At 45.7% G+C, this 14,536-nt stretch overlaps 1 protein-coding gene across 2 annotated transcripts in view; it reads right to left on the bottom strand.

The window, feature by feature from the left end:
- Positions 1-14,536, bottom strand: part of Slc1a2 (solute carrier family 1 member 2) — a 123,777-nt gene that overhangs the window by 44,403 nt on the left and 64,838 nt on the right. For both annotated transcript variants that reach the window (XM_059261008.1, XM_059261007.1), the window contains exons 2-3: positions 2,059-2,198; positions 177-329 (exon numbers count right to left, since the gene is read on the bottom strand). In XM_059261008.1, the coding sequence (XP_059116991.1) occupies positions 177-329; positions 2,059-2,198 (293 nt within the window). The remainder of the gene's footprint in view (positions 1-176; positions 330-2,058; positions 2,199-14,536) is intronic.

Here is a 14,536-nt window from a genome sequence, read left to right as displayed (position 1 = left end):
TGCTATTTTTTCTATTTTAGGACCAATGATGCATATCTTAGAGACAGGACAAAGCTCAGAAATGCAATGATGCAGTCATATCAACTGTCTCAGCCAAATAGAAATTCTACTTTGAACCCAAAAGCCAGGGTAGGGCTACGCTGCACTTTGGGCAGGTACCAGCAAGGAGCTCTCACCTGTGATTAAACTGGAGATGATGAGAGGGAGGATGAGCATCTTCAGCATCCTCATGAGTATGTCCCCCGGGAAGGCTATCAACATGACCACATCAGGGTGGATGGGAGACGCCAAGCGAAGCAACCCGCCACATACTGCCCCCAGGATGACACCTGTTGAAGAAGCGGAAGAGAAAATCTGAATTCAGTTTTTGCCCTAGTCAAATGGACAGCTCAAAGGATTCCTATCACCGATTATCATCTTTCTCATGTGTCTGCCAAATGGACTATGAATATTACAAAATTAAGACATTACATAGGGAAACTGATTTTGACAACTAGCAAGATACCTTTCTGTAACAGCTCCAACTATTCTAACACTACGGGAACCCAGAGAACATTTTCAACACTCCACAGGGAAAAAATAAAGACATGACTCCAACATCTTTTGAGATATTGATTGCACGGAGCACCACAAATTCCCAGAAGAACCCATTCCCAGCAGGCAGTATCGTCTCTTCTCTCAGCCAGATCTGGCAATGTGATCTGGTGTTCAGTGTATGTCTTCCTTTTTAGCAGGAGGCCAGAGGCATAGGACAGGGCTCCAGTGATCTATAATCTGGGAGGAGCCAAGTTGAGAAAAATGCCAGCAGAGATGCTGTTTGCTTCACAGACTCCTACATTCCACCAGAAAAACCCTTAGACTGTTGAAAATGGGTGGCCAAGATAAGCCACAAAAGCAAAAGCTGCAATCTAGACCATAGCACCCTTGGTGATGGGCAAGGAGGTGCCAGTCACATAGGTCATAGAGTTGAATCTGGGGGCGTGCAGTGAGGGATACAGCTGAAGGACAGAGCTTTTCCTTTTCCTGAAGGACAGAGCATTCCTCCACATGTCAATCTTCAAGTCTTACGATGAATGCTATTGGATTACATAGTGGGTGGTTCTTAAAAACCCAGCCATGGCTGTGGTTCCCTGTTTCTAAGGGAACTAAGGCAATCACAGTTTTGATTCTAGCCCACTGGCAGCTGAGATGGCACAGGGGACGGGAGATTGGGGGGGGGGATGGAGGGGGCTGCGAATGATGGTGAGGAGGTGGGAGGATGAACTTTAGTTGCTTCTCTGTGTAGCCTAAGTGAGAGCCGAAGAACAAGGAGAGAATTGAGAAGAGAAACTGTGTGGCTGTCATTACAAGAAACTGCCATTTGCTCTGTGTTTCAACATACCCTGTAGAAAACCCAAGACCGAGATGGTGTTGACAGCTCAGACCAAAGAATCACACCAGAATGAGGCCTGAAGCAGGGAGGCAAACCTCCCAGGTGACTCAGAACGTATCTGAGCATCGGAAGGAGCCTCTTCCATACTCCCTGCTTCAACTTTAATCGAAGTCAATGGTGCTTCTGGCAAAGGCCTGACTTGTGGTCCCTTTTAGTGAGGTTTTCTGGGCCTGTTGTCCTTATCTTGATGTAAGCATTTCTCTAAATGTGGTCTACTGCCTGCCTGCTCCGAGATCACCAGAAGGTCTGCAGCATTGCAGATTCCTTGGCCTCTCTCCCAACAGCTCAGAACATCATCTCCACAAGTGTGGCCGGGAACCTGCATGTTCACACTCACAGGAAATACACACACACACACACACACACACACACACACACACACACACACACACACACACGTCATGGAGAACCACAGACTGCAGAGCAGAGCAGACAGCTAGAGTTGGTTTAGGGGTAGATTTTGCCACTGAGGCAGCAGTGCCTAATAGGGCCTCGATGGGACACGGGGCTTCCTTTCCTGAGGGAGCACTCTCTGGGAGGATAGCTCCCCCACAAATAAGGAGAGCATGGGAGAAAGGGGTGGAGAGCCCTCGGGAGAAAGGGGTGGAGAGCCCTCGGGCACCTACCAAACACCGTCAGTGAGAGCAGGAGGTTCTTCCCCAGCTTGTCGCACATGCGCAGACCCAGGTTTCGGTGCTTCGGCTCCTCAGAGCCGAGGTGGCTGTCGTGCATGCGCACTTCCACCTGCTTGGGCATGTTGTTGGCACTGCAACAGAAACGAAGCGCGTGATTAGTGACTCCCTGGGCTGGGGCAAAAGGGGTCTCCTGTGGGCAAAATGGGGGACAAAAAACGAGTAATGGGGGCACATGGACACTTTCACCCCCCATTACCCTGGATAAGAAAGGGAAGGACCATGAAAACTAGTAGGGTTTCCCAAGAGTCACGCCCATGCTGAGTCTGGGAAGGGGGTGTCTCTACTCTGTTTTAAGGGGATAGGCTTTAAAATCTATAGGACATTAAGTTTCGAATCCAGATATGTCAAGTTCTAAAATGTGAGCTTTTTCATTCTCTTAATGGTGGGAGAGGGGGTTTTTTTCAGAAAAGTTGTGGCCTGAATTACATCAAAACTAGAATGCCCCCGAGTTCAAATCTTCCACATCCTACACAGGTGAAAGCCACACCTGCAGGTAACTCGGGCCTTCCCTCTGTTTCCGGAAAAACCACTGTACACAGCTAAAAGAAAGTTCAGTCAGTTGCGGTTTTGAAATGTCACTTGTATAATCAGAGCTCTGCTAAACTGCCCATGAGTCAAGGCCACTCATGGTCAAGGCAGTATGGCTGCAGGCCGCGTTTCGACCACTACCATCTTTGGATGCAGCTCAGCCATTTTCCAGATGACCCGCCCCAAGTGAACACCAGCGATCGTGGGTGCCCAGTAGAACCCCTGAAGGGGAAGTGAGAACCTTGCTGCCCCCTCCCTGCTGCAGCACTTCCTAGGCCAGTAAGATTTTTAGAACCAAGCGTGCACGTCTTCACTTTGATAGACTGAGGACATGTTTGGTAGCTTCTGTTTACAAACGCCATCATTTGGTGGATGAAAACAAAACAGACGAAAAGGCTGTAACACCTGGAAGGAGACATCATCGACAGACAGCATGACAAAGAAGTAGGGCATTACCCTTGCTCCGGTCCTCTTACTAGACTAGACAAACCTTCATGGAAGTGATGTCTGCCTGCAGAGGGATGGCTTGCCAGGAGCAGGACGCTAATGGGGAGAGTGGGGGCTTCGGGAGTCTAGTCCTCACTCTAGCACTTGCTAGCTAGTGTTCAGGGTGTGCCTCTCTTTCTAACCGGAGGCACTGGACAGGGCTCTAAAGATCTCTAATGTGGGAGGAGCCAGATTACATTATAATCCCCAGATTATAATATGGGGAAGGAAGGCTCTGATACTCCTTCATGAAAATTCAATGAAGGGGGACTGGAGAAATGGCTCAGTCAGTAAAACGCTTGCCCTGCCAGCAGGGAGACATGGGTATACATCCCTAGAACTTGCATTAAAAATCTGGTTGTGGTGGTGTTCATTTGTAATGCCAGGGCTTGGGAGGCACAGGCAGGTAGATCCCTGGGGCTTGTGGGCTAGACAGTCTAGCCTATTAGTGAGCTCCAGACTAAAGGAGAGGCCTTGCTTCAGAAAAGAAAGGCTGATGGTACCTGGAGAATGATCTTTTACCTCCACATGCAGACATGTGTACACACATGTGCACCCTCCACCTGGACAACACACACACACACACACACACACACACACACACACACACACACAAATGTTCAACAAAATACGTGGTGCCTGCCGTGGGCAGTTTCTTTCTCCAGAGGGCAGGAGGAAGAGACAGGACTCCTCAGGCTCTTGGCAAAGAAGCCAGTAAGTGAAAGGCTCTATCCAGCTGCCCAGCATCCAACAAGATGCTGAGAATTTAGCTCAGAGCTGAAACTTTGGCCCAAGCACAATGGCTCATTTTTCATAACAAGCTGTTTAATGTGTTTGCTACCAAAATGCCCCCCAAATCAGGAATAGGACTTCATAGCCTGGCAGAGGAGAGTAAGTATCCAAAACCCAAAAGCTTCTTAGTGGCCCCTATATTCTACTTCCTACATTGCTGTTTCAGGCAACCTCTGACTTCCTGCCACGTGTGGGCACGTAGGGTCACTCTGACCACCCACAAACAGAGAGCAGTATGGCTGGCCCCCTGTGTTCACCAGGGTCAGTGAGCAACCAGGACCACTTCCTTCACTGCCAAGTGGAAACAGGTAGAAGGTGCTTCCCGCAGCAAGCAGGACAAAAGGATCAGAATGACCTCTTTAACACAGACAGACCATAGTTCTTGGTGAACATTTGGGCTCTATTTCCATTTTTAAACAATTCTCCAGACAGAACTGTAAAGTAAAATGAAGCTCAAACCTTAGAGAATGGCCAATGAGGGATGGAGGCCGCACGTGTTCTGAGATAGTGAGCACACTCTCTTAACCAGTTCCTCCCCAAACTCTGGCAACCCCTCCCTCGAGACCATCAACCCTCTTGCCTTCTGCTTTGATTGTACCCTGATGCCATGGAAATTAGAATCAGGTCCACTCTCTCTATCAAAACAAGTACTGAAAGCAAACAGTCTGGCAAGTTCCACATGGCGTCATGAAGCGTTCGGCATCAAAACAGCCACGGCGAAGCGGAAACACCCAGACATTAGGTTCATCTGCACCCGGCCCCTGAGAAGAGGCTCTGTGTCTGTTGCACACATGTCTTTGCTATACAAAATTGGTGCCGCTTGCTTAATAGTTTGCTTTTTCGGCTGTGACAAAAATGTCCCAGAAGCCCTGAATCAAAACAGCCACATCAAAGTGGCAGCTTCAAGATGTCAAGAGTCCACAAGTGCTCACTTAGAAGGTCTCCGACTGGCTTCCTTAGAATTAAGCAGATGTTCCAGGCACGTGGAAGACAAGTTTTAACATATAACTTTATTTATCTAATTATTGTTATTGTTGTTATTATTACTGGGGGAGGGGCATCATGGCACTCGTGGGGAAGCCAGAGAACACCTATCATGGGGCAGTTCTCGCCTTCCACCATGGGTTCTGGGGGTAAATTTCAGCTTGCTGGGCTTGAACGACAAGCCTTTTTACTCACTGAGCCATCTTGCCAACACGCAAAATAGTTTTTAAAGTAAATTAGAGCCTCAGTTGCAGTCAGGGATGCAGGGAGCTCCCCCCAAAACTATCTGCAAAAATTCTGCAGCCAACTGTTGCATTTCTCAGACCATAAGGGGAGCCTATAAAGGAGAAGATTCTAGAATATTAACATGAAATATTAATACCAACAATTGTTATATACCATTGTGCAGAGCTGCTTCTGAGCCTACATACCTTTAGAAAATATGCATATGCTGGCTACTTAGCAAACAGCAGCAATACCAAGTAACATGCATGGATTCATTGACTATTCATCATGCTTCTGACACTATGTTCAGTGGTGAGTGCCTTTGCCTAGAAAGGGGGAGGAAGTGGGCTGGACTGTAATTATCTGCTTTACGTCTGTGCTCTGATAAAGCCCCACGTGGGTTGCTACTGGGAATCACAAGGACTGCACTAATCCAGGTTGGGAAGGCATAAGGGGTGTTCAGAAAAGGTCTTGGAGGGGCTGATTCCTGACCTGGATCTTAAATTCCTGCATCCTTTACCAGTCTGTGAGCCGTGAGAGAGCAAGCCTGTGACCTTCCACACGAGCACTTGCTCTAACAAATTGGGAAACGAAAAGATGCCCTCTTTCTTCTAGGAAGGAAGCCTTTCTACAGACGTCGGAAACACATTGTTTCAGCACGCTCTCGCTATTCTTGCCTTTAGTCCTTGAATTTTTCTGGGATCGCAGGGTAGTCCCACTCTGGAAGAGCTACTGAGAACGGTGCAGCAAATAAAATAAAGCCAGACCAGAAAGCTCTTGTTCTCATGGTGTGGACACGTCGTGGGGGAAGGACCAGATGGTGATGGCACTGAGCAGAAGTAAAGACATGATTTTATGTCAAGTGGTCAGGGCTGGTGTCATTATTAGGGCACATGTGAACACCAGCCTGGAGGAATGAGTCTCTTTGAATGAATTCTGAAGTTCGTTCCCAGCTTAGCACGTAAGTAGAATAAATACAATACAGCCACCTGGAGAGCTGCCCTAGAATTTAAAACTCCCACCAGGTGAAAATCCTTATGTCTACATGTTAGATTTTAGCATGGTCACTGATTCAGGTGAATACCAAAGAAGTAGTGCCGGGGTCTGTTACCATCATGAAAGTGCAGAGTTTCGATGCCTGTCCCAACCCCTACTGAGATATATGGCTACTAGAAGGATGGACAGACAGAAGGCCGAAGGTCTCAATAGTGTAAGGGTTTGCTTCCAGGGCAACGAACAGAAAAGGCAAAACCTGATCTATGTAGTTCCCCTGGATCAACACAGTCACTTGAAGTGTGTGTGCTCATCTTCTTGTTAATGTCCACTCACTGCGCAAAGAAATCAGGGCAATAAAGAGTTCAAACACTAAGGCAGGGAATTGGGGTACACAAACCCCTCAGTGCCAAGTGTTCTTCACCATTCCCACCCCAACCCCTGAGCTGCAGCCACAGAGACTGTTAGTCGCTTCTGTTCCTACTTGGGTACATCCTGGATGAAGGAGCTGGCAATCATTTTTGAACATTGGAGGCCGGCTCAGCCAGACCTCTCCCATGGCCTCCATGCCCAACAAAGTAAGGCCATGTGACAAGAAAGCTGGGGGTGGAGAAAAACTAAATCTTTACAGTGAGCTTACAGTTTCTTTCAACCTTAGCTTCTCCACTGTATTATTTAAACAGCTGTGAATTTTGCAATTGTTACCCAGCTCCTTCTCACACATATGCACGCAAGTCCTGTTTCAAGGGCAAATCCAGCTTATCCTGCAAACTGTGCTCCATGACTCACAGGGAATGCACAATGGAGCCATGCTACGTTCTCTCTGTCCCTGCTTTTCATTAGCGCTCCATTTTCCTCGCTCTGCCAAGAGCCTCTAATAACGGGCTTATTAGATGTGGTGTCGGATTCCTACTTCCTGCCGCACAGTCTCGTGTCGCCTCACGTGGCACCAATTCTTTTTCTTCCTCCCTCACTCTCTCAATGAGGTGGCAGGAGAATGTTCCCCCAGAAGCTGGAATCTGCTGGCACGTTTTGCCTGGAGGTTGTGAGGCTACAATGCACCCTCCATCTGCCCTCCACTGCCCAAGTCCAATGCCAGGCCTGAGGGCCTGGGGAGACACAGTGGGGCACAGACATCTCCAAATCACTCTCCTGGGAGGCCAGCACTTAAGAACAAAAATTATGTTTGCTGGGGGCTTTCCCCTTTGTGTTTCTGCTAGTGGTACTTCATCTGAGTACCATATACTGTGTGGCAGTGAGAACAGCTAACACTGTCTACCAGCCAAGATTTCCCTGGTTCCCCAAAGGACACTCCATCCTTGCTGGAAAGCACCATGAACTCTAAGATAGGCTGGTATTTTTGACAGCATGCAAGTCCCTCTGTGCTTGCTTCATCCTATGAGGCTCGGCTAAGAGACATGGTGGGAGATGCTCTGGCCAAGAAGTCTCTCTCTGACAGTTGTGGTGTCTTCACAGACCCTGCACATACCACCTAAAGGGCTACAGACGCCAAAGTCTCCTCCAGTCCCCTTTTCTGACCCTTCTCCAGCCCCTGTGCCCATTCACCAAGCCAGAGACAGGCTTTCTGGAAAGGTCCCGCTGAGCATGAGTTACTCCAGACTCCACCAGGGGAGCACTTCCTCTAAGTTGCCTGAGTATCTGGGAGGTAGGAGGCTGGCTAGAGCCCATCTTAAGTGGTCCCAAGTCAGTAGGCTAAGGCTTTCTGGGAGATAATACTTAGAAAGGCATCAAAAGAGATACAGAGTGGACACTGGATTTAGTTTCTTTCCTTTCACTTAAATGCCTCCAATGATTCAAGAAAACCGTTACAATTTAGCCACATTTGAGTTTTAGTAAGCCCACTTGGCTAGAAAGTGATGCTTCTGATTTCTTTTTAACCAAATAAGTGGGGCCCAAGAAGTTCCCACAGTCTTTAAAGTGGAACAACCAGACAACCTCCTGAGAAACATCAGCTTTCTTTTTCAGTGATAAACTGTGACCTAAAGCAACATGGGAAGGAAAGGGTTCATTTCATTTACACTTTCAGGTAAGCAGTCCATCACTGAAGGAAGTCAGAGCAGGAACTCCAGCAAGAACCTGGAGGCAGGAACTGATGTAGAGACCATGGGGAAAATGCTGCTCACTGGCTTGTTCCCTATGGTGCTCAGCCTGCTTTCTTACATCATCCAGGACCACCTGCCAGGGTGGCATCACCCATAGTAATCGGGGTCTCTCACATCAACTATCAAAAGAAACCGCCCTACAGACCTGCATACAGGCCAATCCTATCGATGTGACTTTCTCAGTTCAGAGTCCTTTTTCTCAAACGACCCTATCTTGTGTCAAGTTGGCATAAAACAAGCCAGCACACCAATGAAACCTCTATACTTTTTGGAACTCCTCTTCAGGAGAGACACTTAAGATTATCTTGACTTCACACATCTGCTATTTCCATAAAGACTTACTCACCAAGGCACAGTTAAGTTTCTACAGTCTGGTGAGGGTTGGGTTGAATGTTTGACCATTCCAAATTGGGAATCACTTCTAAAAATAAAGATGATGCCATGGCCTGGAAGCATGCTGGTCAGCCCAGTCCCCAAAGGCATACTTCCAGAGTAATTGTTACACCCCTCTGGTTCATGGAACATGAGAATATATCTAAAAACTTCACACAGCTCCAACCAAGTAGGGAGCCCACAGGGCATGTCCTGAGCCACAGGGTACTTGGCCCCATTTCCACATGAACAAAGGCCATGTGACTTTCAGCAGTCTGCTCTGGCTGAAATACCTTTGTCATTGCTCCGTCCAGCTCATCCTTCTTAAGCTAGTATCTACTTCACCTTCAAACGTAGGCATGCTTTCATCCAAAGGCATTCACTGACTCTCAAGTTCGAGTTTTAGGTCCTCCCTCTGCAGGGTACTATATCACCTGTGCTTTCAAGGCCTCTCTCACAGTTTGCGGCTTGTTTTCCCCATGAGAAGATAAATGCTGGAATAAGACTCTCTTATATATTAGCTTTCTCCCCACAGGGGCATGATTGCTGGAAAAATAGTATGTTTAATAACTATATGTTGGACGGATGGATAGATAGATAGATAGATAAATAGATAGATAGATAGAAAATATAATCTAGTCACAAGTTCTGTGTGATACTCAGTTTTGAGAAACATAGTGGTCCAGAAGTCTGAGAAAGGGAGAGAAGTGGGAGAAGAAGAAATGGAAAGCAGTAAAGTCCTATCCTACAAGAAGCAAGGACTATCTGTATTAGAAACACCAGCGGCTAGCAGGGAGGGCCAGGTCAGTGCACAGCCATCTTCTTTATCTACTTTATCTTCTTTATCTACCGGTAGCTTTGGTCCAGCTGCCCCGCCCTGTGTAACTTGTTACAGCTTCAGGAAGCTAACATAGTGTCAGACCTGAAAGCGCTTCTACCTTATCTTATTTGCTGTTTGCAAGAAGCATGAGAGGTGGGGTGATAGACACAGAGAGTTCCCTGTCAATACCCACTCATCCCATTCTTCTAGAAATCTCTTCAGAGAGGCAGTATGTCCACCAAACCGTGACTTCTCAGCATCCCTTACTGAGATGCCAGCAGAAACCTTCTAGGTCAGTATTTTTTTTACTTTCCTCTTTGAGCAAATGTCATCCTGGATGAACACAGATTGAAACTACCCCTTCCTCTTAGTGCCAGTGACTGTTTAAAAGGCTGATAAATAGGCGGCTTCTAAATAGCTTCCACCACCCAAGCAAGCATTTCACTCTTCCCAGAGAATTGGTGTCGTTTCTTACTGTATCTTTCTTATAAGCTATTAAATTGGTGGCTATTGATTGGTTCAGTTCTTACTGATTCCACCAGTCAATTCAGCTTACTGCCTACATGCTCAGTTCTCAACTAATTTGATACGCTAATGTTTCCGTAAATGAGGCACTACCAAGAGAGTTCTTTCTATAGAGGAAAAGGTTATTTCTCACACCCAGAGCCTGAGGAGACAGCTTGGTTCATGGTGCTCCATGTTAACGCAGTAGAGTACACCTTCCATCTTTATCCATTCCCATCTCCACTTAAAAATTTTAAGGTGTGTGTGTGTGTGTGTGTGTGTGTGTGTACAAACACAAGGGTAGGGTGGGGATGTCGGTGCACATGCATGTGTCACAGCACCCGTGCAGAGGTCAAAGAGCAACATGGGAATCAGTTTCTTCCTGTCACCATGTTGGACCCAGAAATCAAAGTTGTCAGGCATGGAAGCAAGAACTTTTAGCCATTCAACTGTCTCACGGGCTCCAATTTCCACTTTTTTAGTAGGCAGAGGCAGTTCATGGAGTTTGAGGAGGTAGTTCTCACCTAGAACAGAGTTCTCATAGACTCTTTCAAGTTTTACTTGGAGTGGTTCTTTCCCAAGCCCCCAATCTACTTCTCATGCCTCTTCAATCTTATATTGTGCAATTCATCCCTGTCGTATGGCTTGCTTCATGCCTGCCCTACCATACTACAAACTCAATGGAATAAGTGTAAGTACTAGCCCAAGTCCTGGGTATCTATGGATGGATTCTGGGACTCCCGGAGAGAGCAAAATTTGTAGATACCAGAGTCCATTATATAAAATTGCCTAGTATTTACATGGAAACCTACACATCTTCCCCTGAATCATGCATGACGCTAATGTGAATGTGCTGTGACTTGTGATTCTGTGAGGCTGAGAAACAATGACAAGCAGAGGGGTGAGGTCTGTACATATTCACTACGGGCATAATTTACTTAAAATATTTTTGACCCATGGCTGGCTGAATCCATGGATATGAAATCAGTATTAGGTATGAGGTGCATGGTTACAATTGTTTGAGGGAGTAATGATTTGGGGGCGTTAGAGTGATCTATGTCTGCAGGATCTGGGAGATACCTGTGGAAGGAAGCAAGGGAAGGGATGATCTTCCACTGTCAAGCATGGAGTAAGAGGTTCCTCTTCTGATTATTGTTTTAGAATGACACAAAGAAAGCCTCAGAAAAGATGTCTGAAGCCCCTTGGTCTACAAGTACAACAGGAGTCCCAGTAGCATCTTAGGATGTTGCCAAAGGCAACAAGGGCTTTTAAGTGTAACAGGAGGCCACAGCACCACTTTGTATGCACACTCTAAAGTTATTCTAAAAGAACCACACACCAACAGCCCTAGAAGTGGTTAAAAAAAAAAAGAAAAGAAAAAAGAACCTACCATATTGGCCACTGGATCATCAACACTTGACCTAAGCATCCCAGTTAGAAGGTTTTCATTCCAAGTGTCCTGGAGGAAAGGTTTTCTCCTGCTCAATTTATAAAACCTTCTATTTGAAGTGTGGCAAGCTTTCTTCATGAGTCAATGGCTTACCTGGTTGGTTCTTAAATTATGACACCCAAACTAAGATCACATCTGTCTTTGTTGAATCCTCTATATTATTGCATGCACAGTGACAGCCATCTATTGGGTGCTGAGTAAAACTAGAAGATTGAATTAAACATTAAGACAAAACACAGTAATGGCATTAGATGAGGTCTGCAGTGTTTCTTGAAAGGAGACCTCTGGACTCAAATACAGAGTTGAGTTAAGACAGAAATGTCAGGCTTCTTGTGCCCTGCACATTCTTTCCTTCTTCCTCCACCCACACTCTCCCAATCTGTCTGAGGCTCCATTCAGCACTCACTGAGTCTTTTGTTTCTTATTTGAGAACAGACCCAACTCTGCTGTCCATTAGTAAGAGACTAATACCATCTTTATGGACAGAAAAAGAAGAGGGTTACATCGTACACTACCCAGAAAACTTATATGGTAAGGTTTCATTTGGAGCACTTTGGTTCTTTCCTTATTTCATTGTGCAAACAAATCATAAACCTTTGTCTGGAAGTGGTAAAGGGTTGCCATGTTGGCCACTGGATCATCAACACTTGACTCCTGAGCAACCAGGTTAAAGGCCTTTCATTTTAAGTGTTCTGGAAGAAAGTTTTGCTCCTGCTCAACCTATAAACCTTAACTTGCAGTTTGGCAAAGGTTTTGCCTTGAATCATTGGCTTACCTGACAGGCCCAAGGCTGTTGCTTTTATATTTGAATTAACAACACACAGAGGCAGATTTCATTTCAAAAATCTGATTTTTACCTCTTAAAATATGGAAAATAGAACTAATCTGTAACACACTCCTGAGTGGTAGCTATAAGTTAGAAATAAGAAGCAAATATCCTTAAGAGTCCACTACCACTGGGCAGTGGTGGCACATGCCTTTAAGCCCAGCACTCGGGAGGCAGAGCCAGGCAGATCTCTGTGAGTTCAAGGCCAGCCTGGCATACAGAACGAGATCCAGGACAGGCACCAAAACTCACAGAGAAACTCTGTCTCAAAAAACAAAACAAAACAAAAAAAGAGTCCACTACCACAGTCCTCACCAGTCCCCATTGCCTTGATAAATGTCAATTAACATTTAGCAACAAGCACCCTGTGCTGTTTTCCTAACAAAAGATAAATTGACTCCTGCCTGCCTCCTCTGAAGTTAGGGCCTCTTTCTATCATTGTATGAATTGAGTTCTATCACTGTATGAATGAGACCATCCTCTGCATGCTTAAACAAAATTCCTGCACACAAAGTGATTATGTATTCAACAGGGGACAAAAGTTATAACAGTGAATTCTCTTGATTGTACCACGGATGTCACATAATTTATAACTCTGAGTAGCTTCCCTGGGGACAAACGTAAAAACGAAAGTGATCTCACCTTCAGGGCAACGCAGAAAGACCAACATGTGACTGGCCCATCATAGGAAATAGAGGGTCCTTCATCCTCTTCTCTGCCTATCTCCTCATTATCAACAGTTCAAAATTAGATCTCTCTAGAGTAATGACTCAGTGTGTGCTAAGACACCCAGCCATGATATCAGCCTTTTCTTCACAAGTCTACAGTGGTGTTGGTGCTGCAGACTGTGGGCTGGACCCACAGCCTACAAGGGCTGTCTTGACAGCAGGAGTTTGCAGCATCTCTTAAGACAGTCGGTTTGTACACTGTGAAGAATGGCTGTTAGTCATCTCATTGAAGAGGAAGCAGGGTTTACTAACTTGCTCTTTGTCAAGTAGCCGAGAAAGGGTAGAGCTGGGAATCACAGCTCTGCTCTGTCTCCAGCTAAGCCCAATTCTCTTCACTGTAGTATGGTGGCTACAAGAACCTCAAACTTCAAGGTGAGAATAATATTTGCAGATATTGCTTTAGTTCCTGGATCACAGACCTGACCTCCATTATCCCTTTGTGCGTGTGTGTGCGTGCGTGCGTGTGTAGGGAAGAATTGCTTTGTTTTATTTTACTGATCTCAAGCAAGCTTCTCATTCTCTGGTCTTACTAATACACGCAATCTCAACCTCACAGCTGTTAATTCACCATAAACATCCACAAAACTTATGGAAAGCAATGCGTCTGCTTCCCAAGATGATAGCCACTTAGGGGGCTTCAGGGCAAGTGCTTTAAACCCAGGCATAACAACTGTGTTTGCACAGCTAGTACAGTTAGGTGAGGTCACCAGGACTGAGCCAGAGGCTCTAGGGCTACTCTGACCTGAAATCATCCCTCACCTTTGGTTCTCAGGTGATGCTGAAGAGCTTGGACCAAGCATGACGTTCAGCTTAACCCTTGCTAAGAGCAACGTTCAGAGGATGGGTTTGAAAGTGCTATTTGCCTCTGAATGATCGGGACATCATGTTTCGGAGAAAGGATGACAACTCATAACTTAGTCCCGGCATTCATTCTACAGCCATGCAAAGGAAAATCCCATCCGGTCCCGTCAGCCCTTCCTCAAAGATGCTGATGACAGATTTCTTGATGCTCTCAGCACAGATCTCTTTGAGAGAGACCCAGATAGATCAGCTCGTTAACATGTGATCTTTTATTTAAATTTATTTCTAACAAGATACATAAGCACATAAGAATTATACAAATTACCATGTGATATTTGAATATGTGAACACGTTGTACAATGTGTAGATTGAGTGAAACATACCTATCTCCTGAAATACTTGTCATTTCTCTTTGGGGAAAGCATTTAAAAAATCTTTCTTATAGACTTTTAAAACATACTGTACATTATTATTTTTCTCTCATGAATAGATGTTCCCACTCGGCAGGTTAAGAGGTACCGAAGATGCTATCAACAACTAAGAGCTTTGGGAGACAGTGACTAGATTCTGCTTCATCCTCAGAACAGCAGCTCTGTGGGCTGGCAGGGTAGGGATGTGTTACACTATTATTATCCTCAACTTATGAAGAAGAAGCTAATAACACTTAACTTGCCTAAAATCACCTACAGCAGAACCAAGGAGAAACTTATTTCTCCAACTTCAAAAGCTCAGGTGTTGATACTGTTTTCAAGTAGTCGGGTAGCCAACTCAAACCCT

The sequence above is a fragment of the Peromyscus eremicus genome, chromosome 4 (assembly GCF_949786415.1).
Source record: "Peromyscus eremicus chromosome 4, PerEre_H2_v1, whole genome shotgun sequence".
In the NCBI taxonomy this organism is placed as follows: domain Eukaryota; kingdom Metazoa; phylum Chordata; class Mammalia; order Rodentia; family Cricetidae; genus Peromyscus; species Peromyscus eremicus.
The sequence above is the reverse complement of the archived record's forward strand: the minus strand, read 5'-3'. Positions and strand labels throughout refer to the sequence as shown.